Genomic DNA, 15,276 nt, shown 5'->3' on the forward strand with positions numbered 1-15,276 from the left:
GATGTTGGAAACTTTGATAAAAGATTTTTATGCAGCTTTTTCTCTTTATTGCTTTGCAAGCAACTTCCCATTGCTTGTCAATGCTGACCAAAGCAAAAATGTTTTGAAAACCTGTGTGCACCAAGTGAGGGAAAAGAACAAGGCTGAGCAAGCCAGCTGTTGTTAACAAGGTGAAGCTTAGCCTGGAAAACAGCAAAAATGCAGATATATTTCTAGTCATGGATTTTTATCAGCGAGAGTGTAAAACATGCAAAGTGAGTAACTAATAAAATGAGAAATGCAAATTAACAAAGCTGAAACAAAACCTTCAAGCAACCTCACTGATTACAGCATTGGCTGCTTGTGTTGTCGTGGTGTTCTGCTTCTCCCAGGTAATGAACCTTGCATGTGTAGGATGGAGCTCAGGACCAGGGCAAGAACAACACTCTCCTACCTCAACTGCATGACTGTCTATTTTCTGTGCAGACTCTTGTGCCTTCAAACATTCAGTTTTTGCAGCACGTACTGATGGTAGCAAGCCATCTACACTGTTTCTACATCCAGTCCTCATTCTGGTCTCAACAAAATTTTCCTCAGCTCAAGCATCTCCCTACTCTCCCTCTCCCTCTCCCTCTCCCTCTCCCTCTCCCTCTCCCTCTCCCTCTCCCTCTCCCTCTCCCTCTCCCTCTCCCTCTCCTCTCCTCTCCTCTCCTCTTCTCTCGTTGTTCACTAAATCATATTACCTGGTAGGCTGGTCCTTGTTGCTCAGTCCTCTGAATTGACTGCTCCTTGGAAATTTCTACAAGTTCAATCACTATTTCTCTGCACATGCCTTTCTCTGGCACTCGGTCTCTTAACATCCCTGAAGAACATCATGCCAACAGGATCATGTCCACTTGGGTTCTTATTTTCTGCACTCCCCATAAAAACTCGTACTATTGTGATGGGCACGTTCCCACGACCAGCTGGAGGAGGCATCTCAGATTTTCTGTAGTCTTGGCAGAAGAAGACTTTGCTGTCTCTGTTTTGGATCTAGGGATGTGAGAAGAGTACCAAGCCAAGCAAGAATCAAGAAACAAATGTAAAATTCCTAGAAAAACAGAAAGTTGAGGCTAAAGTGAGTGGATGCTGAATTGGCTGGAATTCAGAGCAGTATTGTCACCACACACAGGGGACAAAATGCATCCAAGTTTCTCCCAAGGACTTGCCTATAACCTCAAGGCAAACTGAGGCTAAAAGCAGCCACCAAAACACATGGAGATAAGTTGTAGGGTAAAGTACCAAAGTGAAATAGGGTTGTGAGGCACGTGAATGATGTTTTTGGAAGGAAGAGCATTTTACAGCAGTTCAATGGAATGGAAGCTGCTAAATGGACGCCATCAATTTAGCCAATCTTTCAATTTCTCTGGATATTCCCTTGTCTTTGATGGTCATTTTTGCTTTCAAAGTTTCAATGAACAGTGTAATGTGGCTTGGGGAGGACATGCTCTTAGCAAGCTCCTCATTTTCTGATGGGGAATCCACTATCAGTTCTTCAGATGACAACTGCCTGCAAAACTCAGGAGAAAATACCTTGAATGTTTTAAAGATAAAGTGTTGTAGACACTGCCTGAGAGGAGAAAGGAGGAGAGAGGTTTTTTTAAAAGCTAAATTCCTTTTTTTCTTAAATTTCCTAAATAAATTTAGTTGTCAGACAAATAAAGCTTTGCTTTATTACATGTGAAGAAGAGGGACTCGTCTGGCCAAAGCTCATTTACCTTTTCCAGTGGCATGAATAGATCTAATAAAGACATTGTCCTTAGTAGGAAACTGTACAAGCCAGACAACCGTCTTTATGACAAAATGTTCAAAGCTGATGCAGATTTTAGAGCTTGAAGTAAGTCTGTGTTTTCTTACGTGCTGGCTGGGCAGGTTGGAGAGGAAACATAAAAAAAATGGTCACTGAAGTCATATGTAGACATTTGTTTAAAAGGCTTCCAGTCTTACATAAGAAAAGCCACTGAAGAGAGTCCTGCTGGGAACCAGGAGATGTGTTAAGCAGCTTTCATCTGTGATATCCAAGGGGGAAAAGAAGAACCAGTAAGAATCTTTCATTTTTACAAGCCTATGTTCACAAGGTGTTCATAGTAGGATTAGAATTTGTAGACATTTGCAGAAGTAATCTCAGACTCTGCTGACCTGCAACTGCTGGGGAAATAGGGAAAAACAGGAGGAAGCACCAGGTAAGGAATGTCCTGTGATTTAATATACGAGGTTTTGTTTTTTGTTTGTCTGTTTTTGAAAGAATTTGGTCACCTTTAAAATGAGAAAGACCATTTTTTTAAAACGTGAAATACGGTTCTTAGTCATCAGTAACAGCATTTTGAATAACCTGTTTTCCTTCAGACAAAATTATTGCCTCATTTAACCCAGTTTTGCAAATAGCTTCAGTTCCTGTGAAATTCCTTTTTGGGAAGGAGATATGATTCTTCTGTCTATTGGAAAAATGTCACGTTGTTCTGGTTCAGTGACCTAAACTGATTTGTGATGGAGCCGGATATATAAATGGTATATACCACTTGCACCTACCTACCCCTGCAAATGGAAACACTGCCTATGAAAAAGTATGAAGAAGGAAAACAAAACAAAACAAACCAAACCCACACTGCTCTCCTAAATTAAAACAAGCAAGTGAAAAAATACAGATATTTTTCCTCTTTGTATTTCCATATACATCACCGCAAAGAAATACAAAATGGCTTCAGGAAAAACAGCAATGCTGTTCTTCCCAGATGCTCTTTTCCCAAGGTGTTACAATATTGAGTTCAAAAGCTTGATTTGCATCTTCAAAGCTCTCAGTCGGTCAGATTTAAACTATAAAAACAGAAAAGAAACCAATTGGTGGCTGTGGTTAATTCTTTTGAAAAGATGAAGCCATGAAGTTTTCTGCACTGTATGGGGAACTCAGCACCAGTGGCTGCACCCAGCAGCTGGTCACTGCCCCACATCATGGTTGGTTCTGGTCACCAGGACACAAATGTGTCCAGTCAAACCCTGCTGAGCTCCAGGAGAGCCTTCCCACCCAGTTCAAGGGGTATTTGCAGAAGACCTGTCAGACGTGTTTCAAAAAAGCATCTTTACACTGAAAAATACATGAACATCTTACAGATGCTCATGTATTTACAAAGTCACTGAACTCTGGTATTCACTCAAGTCCACCAGAAATCAATGGGAATTAAGTACTCAGTATATAAGGGAATGTTTGAAAATCCCATTGAGTCCCTATCTATCTGCACGCTTAGAAACCAATACACGTTTGGCCAATGGCATGAGAAAATGTACATTATTTTTGTATGACAGTGTATTTGTCAGCCAGCCACCTCTAACAGGGGTTTGTTGTTAGCACAATGTACACAAATCACACCTCTTATGTCTGTGATAAATCATAGGTGGACAATATTGAGCCAGTATTGTTGCTACGTTTCAGATGTGGATTGAACCTCTTAGAGTATTATATGGGTTTTGTTGTTGTGGTTGTTATGTATGCATGTATATATACAGTATTATTATTATATCTTTTTTTAAATTTTGGTATTCCACATTATAAAATGAGCCCACACTGTGTTAGTTGCCAGATGCCACATGGACAACCACTGAGAGAAGATTGTACTCCAAAGGGCTTCAAGTCTAAGTGCTCAAGCTAGACAATGTAGGGAGAAACTAATAGAAGCAGATATGGAAAGAAATATCCTTGAAGTGACATGAGAAGTCTACAAAAGAGGTGGGAAGAGTGTGTAGGGGTCCTATTCCCAATCCAGCACTTGATTCTTTTGCTGAGTGTTTCTTGGTCTGTGAGTCACTCTTTAGACATAAGACATCTTCTTAAGTAAACAGAAGGATCAAAATACCATGCGTGCTCATATGCATGCATGCAAATAAGTTGAAGGGTAATAAAAACTATCACTAGATATTCAAAGTGAACTCCAGCTTTCACTTGAGTGTTATTATTGTGGCAAAGCAGCATAGGATGACAAGATTTGTTTTTTTCTCCAAAAAGGTTATGCAATCCTTTTGTTCAAGAAAGGCTGCTCTAGATTTGATGACTTATCTGAAATACTTGCACATATTTACAGAAATGAGGCCGATACCAGTCTGGTTGCTGAGCAAGGAGACTTGCAGGGAAATACAAACCTATGGCAATCATCAAATCTCACAAACAAGCAGTGGGGCTGACTTTGGGGGTCTGCATTACTTTGGTTACATTCTGCTCCTGAGTTAGTTTAGATGTTGCCTCACCCTTGTACTAGGAAGAAGCAATTTCTGTTTCAGACATGGGGGGTGATCAGTTAATGTGCCAGGACCCACCAGTTGACAGTCTGGCTGATCAATTAACCTCTGGCTGAACTGCTGAGCTGCGAGTCAGTGATCATTGAGCACTCCCAAGGTCAAAATGAGTCAACTACTCAATCACAGCCAAGCCAGCTGAAGGACATTCAGAATTTCTACTGTCTAAACGTGCTTTCAGGGCTGATTGTGTCTGGCCAAGAGTGGGATGACCCAGGTTAACCACTTCTCCCTGCTCAGTTTGGATGGGGCAGCTCATTAGCCACCGTGCCAATAATCAACACAATACTGCTGGACCCCGAGGAAAGCATCCCTGCAGGGTGCTGATGCTGCTTCTTATTACCTTGCCAGCAGCTTTATAATTTGCCATTTTTCCACCTCAGAAAATTGAATCACTCCTTTGACATATGCCAATACCCAGAGTGCAATTAATTGGTCCAGCCTTTGACATGACCCCTTGCAGCCTGGGAGCGCAGAGGAAAGACGTGTCAAAAGGGTTGGAGTGTTCATTTCACAGCCTTTGGAGGCTTCTGAGCACAGATAGCCTTCATGGAGGCTGGCTTGCTAATTAACATCTGGGAAACTCTTTTAAGTTTTATGAGGTCTTTTTTAAAGCTTTGGCTTCTCAGAGCTTAAGGTCACTACAGCTATGGTAATTGTACTAATCAGAAATATTTTCTTTTTACTACACTAATTAGTAGGTGGAGAAACTTAGGAAACCAGTGTAGAATCCAGCAGGTCTATCCAGATGATGCATGTTTCTGTTTTAACTACACATTCTGCCATCGGTCATCTTGTCATAGAAGGAGATCGGGTTGGTCAAAGTGTGGTCTCCACTGCAAACTGGGCTTGGGGATTTATTTCAAAGGAGGAGGGTGCAAAGGTTTAAATAATATCAGAAGGAAGCAATTAGTTCAGATCCAAAGTAAGCTTACACTTATTCTCAGATGCCGTTTGGCACAAGCATTATCTGCAACACTCAGCACTGCAAACATTTTCCTTGAAAAGCTTTTATGAGTCCCATTTCAAGTACTGAAGTGTTCATGGGTGTTCATTTCCCTAATGATTCACTGAACATAAGAAGCCTTGTTTTATTCCTAAATAATATGCTATAAATCAAAAGTACCTTGACCAGTTTTCTTCACAGACACATGCAATTGAACATGTATGTACCTGTGCATATGCTGATACCTAAACACATACATGCACACAGACAAAGAGGTTGTTTGTCCATCATATCCAAAACCATTTTCCTGGTACAGCTGAGACTTTTCCTGCTGATCCAAAAGCTACATCTGAATCATTCCAGATATCTGCTGTGACTGCTTATTTTGTTGAAAGGGACATAGGGCTTTAAAAGGCGTCACAATGTAAAGGAGACAGTCTTCCCTAAAGAAATGTTGCTTAATTCACATTTGCATGCCTGCCAGGAGAAAGCAAAGGAAGATGACAGAAAATATGAGCATATTTCCAAGACCTCTGAGGTGCACCTGAAAAAAATACAGCAGCCAAAACTTGCTCATGTTCATTCTTTCCTGGTGTTAGTGGACTGACAATATTACTACTATGGTGATAGGATAACTAAGGTTGTAAGGGACCTCAGGGCCTTCATGGAAACATAAGGAGCAGGTTGGTTTCACAGCGAACACGGGCCATACTGACTCATAGTTATGGTATGGAGTAGGATCTTGCTACACCTAATAAAACCAAATGAAGGATACAGGCAGACAGGTGGACTTAAGGAAGAATTAAGATTTATTGATTATTTGACAGATTGGGGGAAAGAGAAACAGCTTTCAAAGCACTATTTCCATGGAGACTACTTTTTTTGTTGTTGTTGTTTCTATGGCAGCTTTCATCAGGAGATCTTGGTTGCCCTATGGTCTGCCTGGTTCATGATGTGGAGGAGGGAAAGATAGGAATTACCTCTTTACTGGGGACCAGAAAGGGATGCTGAAGGATGCAGATGTGAGCCTGGCACCAACTTTGCTGACACCAGTGAGCGTCCTTCCAGGGACCTGAAGTGTATATCTAGAAAGTAGACTGACAGTGATCACCTTGCAAATGCAGAGAGATGACAGATCTCATGCCTCAGCTCGTGACTCAGAGGAACCAGAATGTGAGCTCTAGAACACAAGTATTCCACTTTTTATTGCCAACCAGGAGAGTCTGGTGCCCACTGAAAGACTGGGCAGTCAACAAATTAGTCACAGGTTGTCTACAGGGCAGCCACATGCAGAAAAGCTGGAGCTCACTATATGTAATAGGAAGCGGTTTGGATTGAGCTCCATGTATCCAATCTCAGATAGAAAACCCTCAGATGGTATATATATTCCTTCCACTAGCTCTCACAAAGCAGTCACCTCCTAGGAATTTGCCTGATAAAACCTACACCCTGGTTTTTTTTTCTCAAATCCTGTCCTTTATGACCACTCCTGCTCCATGTATGTGGTGCTTATCTATCTCCATCATTCTCCTTTGCTCTGCACCCTCTGAGAAGACAAAAAAAGCCCCCAACAAAATTTCTTGTTGTTTTTCCAGGAATGTTCTGAAATCTTGCTCTTAAAGAGCTGTCCGTAGAAATTCAAGCTTGATTTTCATCACAGTGCTCTAGATAAAATGGGCTGTGCCTGTCAGGACCTCAGGCATGACCGACTTTGGAAAGTTTCCATGGCAGAACAAGTAGAGGTAGTGTATGTGTTAGCATAGTAATCACTTCCCAATTAACACAAGCAGTCTCTCATTAATGCTGTATGTCCACCATGCTGGCTTGAAACAGGGTCCCATGATGGAAGGACTGAAAATCTCTGCTTTGGACAAATACTAATTAGTAAAAATGATTTCATTTTTTTGTGAAAATACACTCCTGGTAGCAACAATAACCGGCAATTTCTGACAGTAGCTGCTGCATTGCAAATCTCTTTTTCATCCCAGACTGGCCTAGAGACAGAGCAGACACACAGGTATTCAGTTCACACATTTCTAACTTCTAGGTATATCCATCCATTCAGAAACAAAACGCCAGAGGCTACACATCCCTATTGTGATGCAGGCGATGAATAAAAGCACTGACACAGTCCTCTCTCATCAGGCGCTTTTTGTTTCTCAGCTACCACGAAGATGGTTTGCATCACTTTGCAGAGCTCAGGGTGAATGGCACAGGCAGGCACATCTCCAGTCTTATTTGTATCTCTGCCACACTGGGATCTATCAAGCTCGTTGGCATGTCACATGGAAGGCTATGTGAAGACTCTTCCCTTCTCCCCTTCTTTGGCAGAGATGGCAGGTCTAACTAGACAGCCTCCCAAATCTCCTTTCTCCCTCCTCCCTCAGTTATCTCATTGAGGCACATGAACCCAAATGGAGAGTTAGGAGGGGGAAAAGTTACAAAAATTTAATTTGTAAATTTAAATTTGCTGTGCATTTCCAATCAGCTAAAAGTTGAATGTGATTGAGCTGTTAGGGCAGAATGCCTCCAAAAGTAGGGGATTAACATCAATGTCTTCTAAGGTATTTTCCAGCCCTGTGTAGTCCTGAAAACTAGAGAGAAACCAATTTAAATCTGGAGATTTAAATCCATCTTGTGTTGGCAAGTACACTAAAACATGTGAAGAATATTCAGAATAAGCATGCTATGGTGCAAAGAACTAATTACTCCAGCACTGGTGAGATACAGGCGATGGAGAATGTATTACACAACTTGCTTTTTAATTTCTGGTGTTGCAAGACCCATTGAAGGGAGGGGCAGTGCAGAGGGACAAGGATCCAGTGTGACACCATGAGCTGAGAAGGGGACAATCTTGCATTTAAAAGCCCTCTTGTTCAATTCTATCGTGAGGTTGTTCTTCTTGTTGTCTCATTATCAAACAGGATTTCTTCCCCTGATCTTAGGTACAAAAACACTCCCAAGATAGGTATCTTCTTCCTTTCTAAAGTAAAGAAAATGATGCCTGGTTTTATTGAAACCAACCCAGAGTAGTGTTTATTATTGAAAATATACAGTATTTTTGAACATCACATAAAAAGCCTAGTAGATACATCTGGTCTACTTCAAAATGCTCAATAGATAATCTTTGTGCATCACGTAGCACTATCCTCATAATACAAACTTCCTCTTTTCCTTCTTATTTTTACAGTGCTTCCCTTTTAAGTTTTTTTAAATCCAGAAAACATGTTTTATTGTCCTTTCCCACCCCAGTCCTCTTAGTTGAAGAAAAACAAAGACTTTCCAAAGGCTACTTACATTGTTTCGAAAGTGTGGGGCTAAGAGGAATAAGGATAATTTATGGAGCTATCTAGAGATATTATTGTCCTTTCAAAATGCTGTGTATAAGCAGGGCATGGTTCTTGCAAGGCAACATGCTCTGTGTTAAGAAGTCCAGCAATGCCCTGGCCAGCTCCCCGTCTACCAAAGGGAGAAATGAGTAAGGTAGATAAAGTTGGAGTTTTCACGCCACCTCTCAGATGCTCTTTTTCTTGCTGCCACATGTTCTCAAATGACAGTTCTGCAAAGAAGAAATTATTACAAAAAAACAGAAAGGCTATCTACACACCAAACTGTTGAAATCATTGGGAATCAATGTACATAGTGAGATGGGCAGTATGTTAAAAATAGTCTTCATTCACCATAATACAGAAGGAAAAACAAAACAAAAAGAAAGGAGGAAAAAAAACGATTGTTCCTGTCAGTGTGCTGGTTTAGACTTTTCACTGTGAACTTCCACAAAGTGCAGTCAGTGTTGAATCTCTTTCTTCTTTGAATCTGTTTTGCCAGCACCTACTCCAAGAGGCTTTTGCCTGTTTGCCTTAAAGCAGCATCACGAATATGGGAGATGAGAGTCCACAAAAATATGATGGGCACCTCATTGTGAAAGAGCAGTGCAGAATAAAGGAAGAAAGTTTGAAGAAAGGGGCTTGGGGAGAGTGAAGAAAGAAAAACCCTGAAGGCCACCACGTTGTGCGTGTACGCGCGGGACATTTCACACAGCTGCGGTCTGTTTGATGCTGTGGAAGCTGATCCGTGTTGGAGAGGTGGGGATAGACATGGCACGTGCCACACGCACTCGGAGGGAGTGATGGTCTTGCCAGCGGTGCCATCTTTTCCTGGCAGCAGAACGGACCTGGTGAAAAAGGAGAAAACAAACAAAAGGAAGAACGTGAACACTTAGAATACTCAAGTGTCCTCTGTAAAGGGACACTGGACAGCTCAAGATGAATGATGATACGTGTCAAACCAGTGAATCATTGATTCAGTTGCCTAAGCATGGACGTCTAGCTCAATTGATATTCTTCAAGGTGCCGCACTCTAGGAAAAGCGTGGGTTTCACCTATCTCATGTCTCGCATCTGATGTCTTAAATACCGCAGAACATTTCAAATGGCAATGAATACTTAAGCTTATGCAATTGAATCAACCTCCTGAGATGGATGCATCTGATGGAGGTCTTATAGAGACCTATCACAGGGCCTGTAGCTGCCACAGCTTCCCTTGTATATGAAGGGGAATCACATATTATCTAACTAAACATTGGTGTCTACAACACAGACACACCTGAGCTAATCCCTGTGAGCAACTTGTGCAGGCAGTGGAGAGCTACTCCACAGTCAACAGAAGGCCATCCTCAAACAGATGCTTACAAATAGGACAGATGAGTCTTCTTTAAGTGAATATTTTGTGGCATAAACCACAGAGAGAGCCCAGGAACAATGTATAAAAGAAAGAGAAGTCAAAGTATAGGAACCCCAACCTCAAACACAATGGGAAAGCCTGAGGTACTCCTAACATAGACTGTAATCTGTTCATGCCAAATCATTGGAACAGAAGACTCAAAGTCAGAAGCTGTAATGAAATATATAGATGAATTTCTGGGTATTCTTGTTGATCTCTTCTTACTGTAAGGATGAGAAAAACTCAGACCCCTAACTGAGGCAGCGAGGTAAGTCTACAAAGTCAGGTGAGATGAACTTGGGCCTGACTTCTTGAGCAGTCAATGGGCAATTCTACTCACAACACTTGGAAAGGATGTTCACATTCTGCTGCCAACCTGAAATCCAGTCAAGTTTGAAAAAACAGCATTTTTACATACAACTTCTTTATCAAGCCAGGGCCTCCTTTGCCAGAACCACATTTGCCTAGAAGGTGGGGTTATAAATAATATAACATAGACATTACACCTCAGCTACTGACCCATAGATCTCTTCCTGACCACAAGAGAAGCAGTCAGTATAGTCAAGGGATACAATTCATCTCCTCCTAAAGCAGATGTCCAAAGAAGTCCAGATACTGTGATCAGATGAAAAAATACCTATTTCCTTTCATTAGTTATAAAGTACGTCTAGACAACTAGCTCTGCTTTAGATGTCTGGATTATAAATTTAGCTGCATTTAGACAATATTGATATCTTACATTGAATGTTTTTCTGTCTTTAATATACTTATCTTCATTGTATCCTCCAAAAGTAAGGGAGTTTTCTTACACCCATTTTACCACTGTCAGGCTAAAGCTTGGGTATTAATAGCAGTGATGTTGTAGAGTAGACCTCAACACGGATCAGCTACCATGGCAACTGTACAAGATGAGCTTGCACAGCCTGGGTGAAACCCATGCTGACACAGCTTCTCAGCTATCAGCACCTGAGGTAGATCAAAGCCGTCCTGGGTGTATCTATAATCACCACTGGGATTGCAGGGAAGAAGGTGTTGATCAAATTGTCCGAAGATCCATGGCCACTGCTTTCTCCATTTCTTTTAAAACTTGGGGCCTGCCTTCAGGCACAGTGTTAATTCTACCCAAAACATAAGGAACACACACTCCCCAGCCCCACGTCAGATCAGCTCCAACACGTCTAACAGGTGCTCGGATGAACTGATGAGATCTAGCAGCAGAGTTATTTCCCACCCAAACCACGCACTGTCAGTATTATGTCATAGATGAACAGAAATAATGGCTTCATAATTAAAACATACAACACTTCATAAGAAGGACATGGGAAAGGGGGATCTGCACTCCTCTCAGGTGGTTCCAGTCCTCCATTTCTTGGTCGGCCTTCATGGTCTTAGAAAGACCCATAGTCTGCAGCACTGCTACTTAGAAAGTCTACACTGTTGTGGTCTGGCACCTAACAATCCCATCTCATCACCAGGTTTGTCCATGAAATACACCCCATTTCAGGTCTGTGAGTATCAACCTGGAAAACAGTTTTGCAATTTGCCCTTTTTAGTGCCTTGTCAGGGGAACCCTGAAGCTGGAAATCTGCCTTTTCTATCAGAGCCCTTCCAGAAGGTGCAGATTGGACAAAATGGACCTCAAGACCTCTTTCTTTGGTTGTTTTCTTGACTATGTGTTATCTGTGCTGCTTGGTCTGACACTTAAGTAGATGTAGATATTTATAGTAAGGTGAGAAGTGTGCCACACAGGGATTTTTTCCCTTGGATTTTGAATCAATGATTTATTTTAATATAAAATAATGGGGTTTGCACTTAACAGGTGGGACAGACCCTAGAAAAATAAAGGCTATGAGGGGACAGGGCTGCTTGCGTGGAAAAGGGGAAGAATGAACATCCCATGAAAGAAAAAATAAAGTTAAAAGACAGCATTGCTAGGAGAATCATGGTCATCCCAAATGAATTTATTATGAGAATGAGAAAAATGTGATTAAACAAGAGTGCAGGGGATGTTTGGAAGAGCATCTTATTATGAAACACTAAACCTTCCTGCCGCAGCACAAGAATAAGTGGAAAGAATATGTGTTATGGTGTTGCGCTTTCATTGATGCGCAGTGTTTGCAAACCTCTCACAGTTCTACCTGAACTGGCCAAGGGATACTTATTTCTGATTTTGGATTTAAGGGAGAATATAATATGCACCCAAAGTTAAATCCATGTGCCATACAAGGAGGGATACATCTCATCTGAAATCTTGATACCTAGTCTTGGCTAATTATTTAGCTTTCAGTATAGAAAATGGAGAAAGAGAGATGATCTCCATAAGAAGTTGGCTTAGATATGTGGAATGAATAAGTCCTTGCTTCGTCTTGCTCCTCTGAGCAGAAAACCAACTTAGCTGGATGTTGGGCACCTAAGGCAAGTGGTATGAGTAACATGCAAAGTGTCTTGGGAGTAACCAGTGTCCCAGAATTGTCCCTTAAAGAACATGGGACTTGACCTGCAGAGGGGAGTTGCCTCTCAAATGCTCGTTTCTCCCCAGATGTCACCAAACATTGAGATATTAGGAAGTTTTTCCCCCTTTCTTCTGGAGTGAAATTCACCCTTGTACAAGGAGATGGTGATCCACTTAAGTCCTTCAAATAGTCAAATTTCTTCATCTCTGGTGCAAAAGCAGAGAATAAATATCTGTGTACAACACAGTCTTGCAAAAGACATTAGTAGCAGAATGTCAGTCTTGTGAGTTGGTGCATCCCAGGTACTCCTGGAGCACTAGTCCATCGAGTCATGGAACTGGGGAGTCACCTGGTGAGCTTTTTGTGTTTCTGAGAAACTTGTGTGAACAGGTACTTACTCAGCCAGCGACGCCAGATTAGATTTATCATTTGCGCTTCAAACCAATCAAGTCAAAAAGAGTCACCTGGAGATAAAGACGTGAGTCTAAACAAGCAGTTGTCTGAATGGTTTTATTATAAGCTTTGCTTACAAGCTTTGAGAAAAGATAAAAAGTAGTAACAAAAAACTCTGTCTTGTACAGCTGAAGCTGTTCCTAATGTACCGGGCACTTGGAAATAGACTCTACACTTACAGGGGAGAGTGCAAAGCATTTCTTAATGACAGGATAATTCACTGCAATTAGGATGTGGCAAGAGCACAAGCAGAAAAGCTTAAACTCAGAAACAAAATTCTAGCTTAACTTTAAGACAGAAAAGAAAAAAGAAAAAATGGCTGTGACTGCTATAATAACATGTTAAAAAAAGCTATTACACAGCAGAAGAGTAATAGAAAAAGATAAGGCAAAATAGTAGCTTCAAACCTGGTTGTTAATCTCCATGAGAGCAATTACCTCTATCTGTTAAGCATTTGTAGAGTCAGTACCATGTCCTAGAGTCAGCATTAGCACATCTATGACCTGGAATTATCAACACTTGCCTGTAATAGCCCAAGATGCACAGGGTATCATCAGTGTTTAAAGCTTAACAAAGAGGCTCCGAAATAAAAATTATCAGCTTCACCTCTGTTTAACTTCGGTTGCTTGAGAAGACAAAGTTTATTTTACCCTTTTCAGCTCTTTGCTCTTTGCATGCTTTGAATAATCACAGTTTCTGAACGTGTGGTCAAATCAGATTTACCAGCATATTTGTGCCTACGGAGTGTGGGCACAGGATTGCTTTAGAACAGCCAAGAGAAAGAATTCACATCATGGGATGGAGATAAGTCGGTGGGTGATTTGATTTCTTCCCTGACTGGATCACCTAACTGAGGAGTTCTCAAACTTTCAGATCACATCTGAAAATCACTAAAAAACAGATATGTTCATAAAAATACTTAAAAACCTCTCCCCTGTGAAGAAGAAGAACAACAAAAAGAATGGAAGAGATAGAGAGAAGGATGAAAACACGCAGAGAAGATTTGCTTTTGATAAAGTAGACATCAGCTTTGTATTGCTATTACTTACGCTAGGCAGTGGCTGCTGGCTACCTTCATGCAGCCATCGATTAGAAATGAGCTGAAGAGAGAGCCTTTAACGACATTAAAAATCAGGTTTTGGAAGAAATGTCATATCTTATTAGCAGAAAGGAAGAAAACTTGATCCATTTACACACTGCTTAGAACAAAAAGGCCAATTCATTTGGGGCTTCTTGACGTAGTACTAAAATATAATATTGGTAATTTAGGTAAAAAGGAAGGGTCTGATAAACAGATCGGGATTAAATAAGCTGTCATGGTAATAGAAGCTGGACTACTGGGATGCCGTCATACTCTCTACTCAGAGAACACCTCTCATACGAAAGTGTTAAGAAGTGAGGGGCAGAGGGACAGCAGGTATCTGACTACAGAATAATCACAGTGTTCAGTAGTCTATGACTACATAACACTAATTAAGTTCTTACTTTGCTCAGATGCAGCTTTTTAGTCCCAGAAAACCTGATCCAAAGGCAGATGAAATAAATGAAAAAGGTTTATATAGATCTCAATGGGCTTTGAAACAAACCAATTTTTGCTCTATGAGAACAGATCTCAGTGATGAATTCATCAGGTTCCACCTACACTTAAGCAGCTTTGTGACATGTTTCAGATCCTTGTGCTACCATTGGAGGTAAATGGAGAATAACTTTGGACTTTAAACATATTTGGTTTTGGAGAACAGGAGGCTGAAGGGAGACCTATCACTCTCTGCAACTATCTGAAAGGAGGCTGGAGCATGGAGTGGGTTGGCCTCTTCTCTCAAGTAGCAAGTGATAGGATGAGAAGAAATGGCCTCTAGTTGCACCAGAGGAGGTTCAGATTGGACCTCAGGAAAGATTTCTTCCTGGAAAGGGTTGTCAGGCATTGGAACAGGCTGCCCAGGGCAGTGGTGAAGTCACCATCCCTGGAGGTATTTAAAAGATGTGTAGATGAGGTCCTTAGGGACATGGTTTAGTAGTGGAGTCCAGTTAATGGTTGGATGCCATGACCTTAAAAGATATTTTCCAACCAAAATGATTCTATGATTCTATTAACAGCAGTGCAAATTTTGGAAAAGTTGATGAAGATTTACTCAACCTTATTGCAAACTACAGAACAAGAGGGACTTTCAAGCAAAGCCCGGATCAATAAAAGAAAACTGGCTATGCAGACTTTACATTTCAAGATACTGGTCTCACTGTGTCTGACTCTGCAGTGTAATCCACTTCCATGAAGTTTCCGAAGCCCTGGTCTCACTCTGTATCCAGCAGAGATGTAAGGAAGGCCATAAGATATTAGCAACAGTTCATTAAAAAGAGGCAACTAAAATAGTTCAGTTGAAATCCAACCTCATTTGGGTGA

The 15,276-nt window shown here is 41.1% G+C and overlaps 1 protein-coding gene across 2 annotated transcripts in view; it reads right to left on the reverse strand.

The window, feature by feature from the left end:
• Nucleotides 1-9,281: 9,281 nt before the first annotated feature.
• Nucleotides 9,282-15,276, reverse strand: part of CRHR2 (corticotropin releasing hormone receptor 2) — a gene marked incomplete at both ends in the record, with an annotated part of 147,920 nt that continues 141,925 nt past the window's right edge. For both annotated transcript variants that reach the window (XM_080339519.1, XM_080339520.1), the window contains one exon: nt 9,282-9,422. In XM_080339519.1, coding sequence (XP_080195645.1) covers nt 9,282-9,422 — 141 coding nt within the window. The remainder of the gene's footprint in view (nt 9,423-15,276) is intronic.

This window comes from Nesoenas mayeri (genome assembly GCF_963082525.1).
Source record: "Nesoenas mayeri genome assembly, chromosome: 2".
NCBI lineage: Eukaryota > Metazoa > Chordata > Aves > Columbiformes > Columbidae > Nesoenas > Nesoenas mayeri.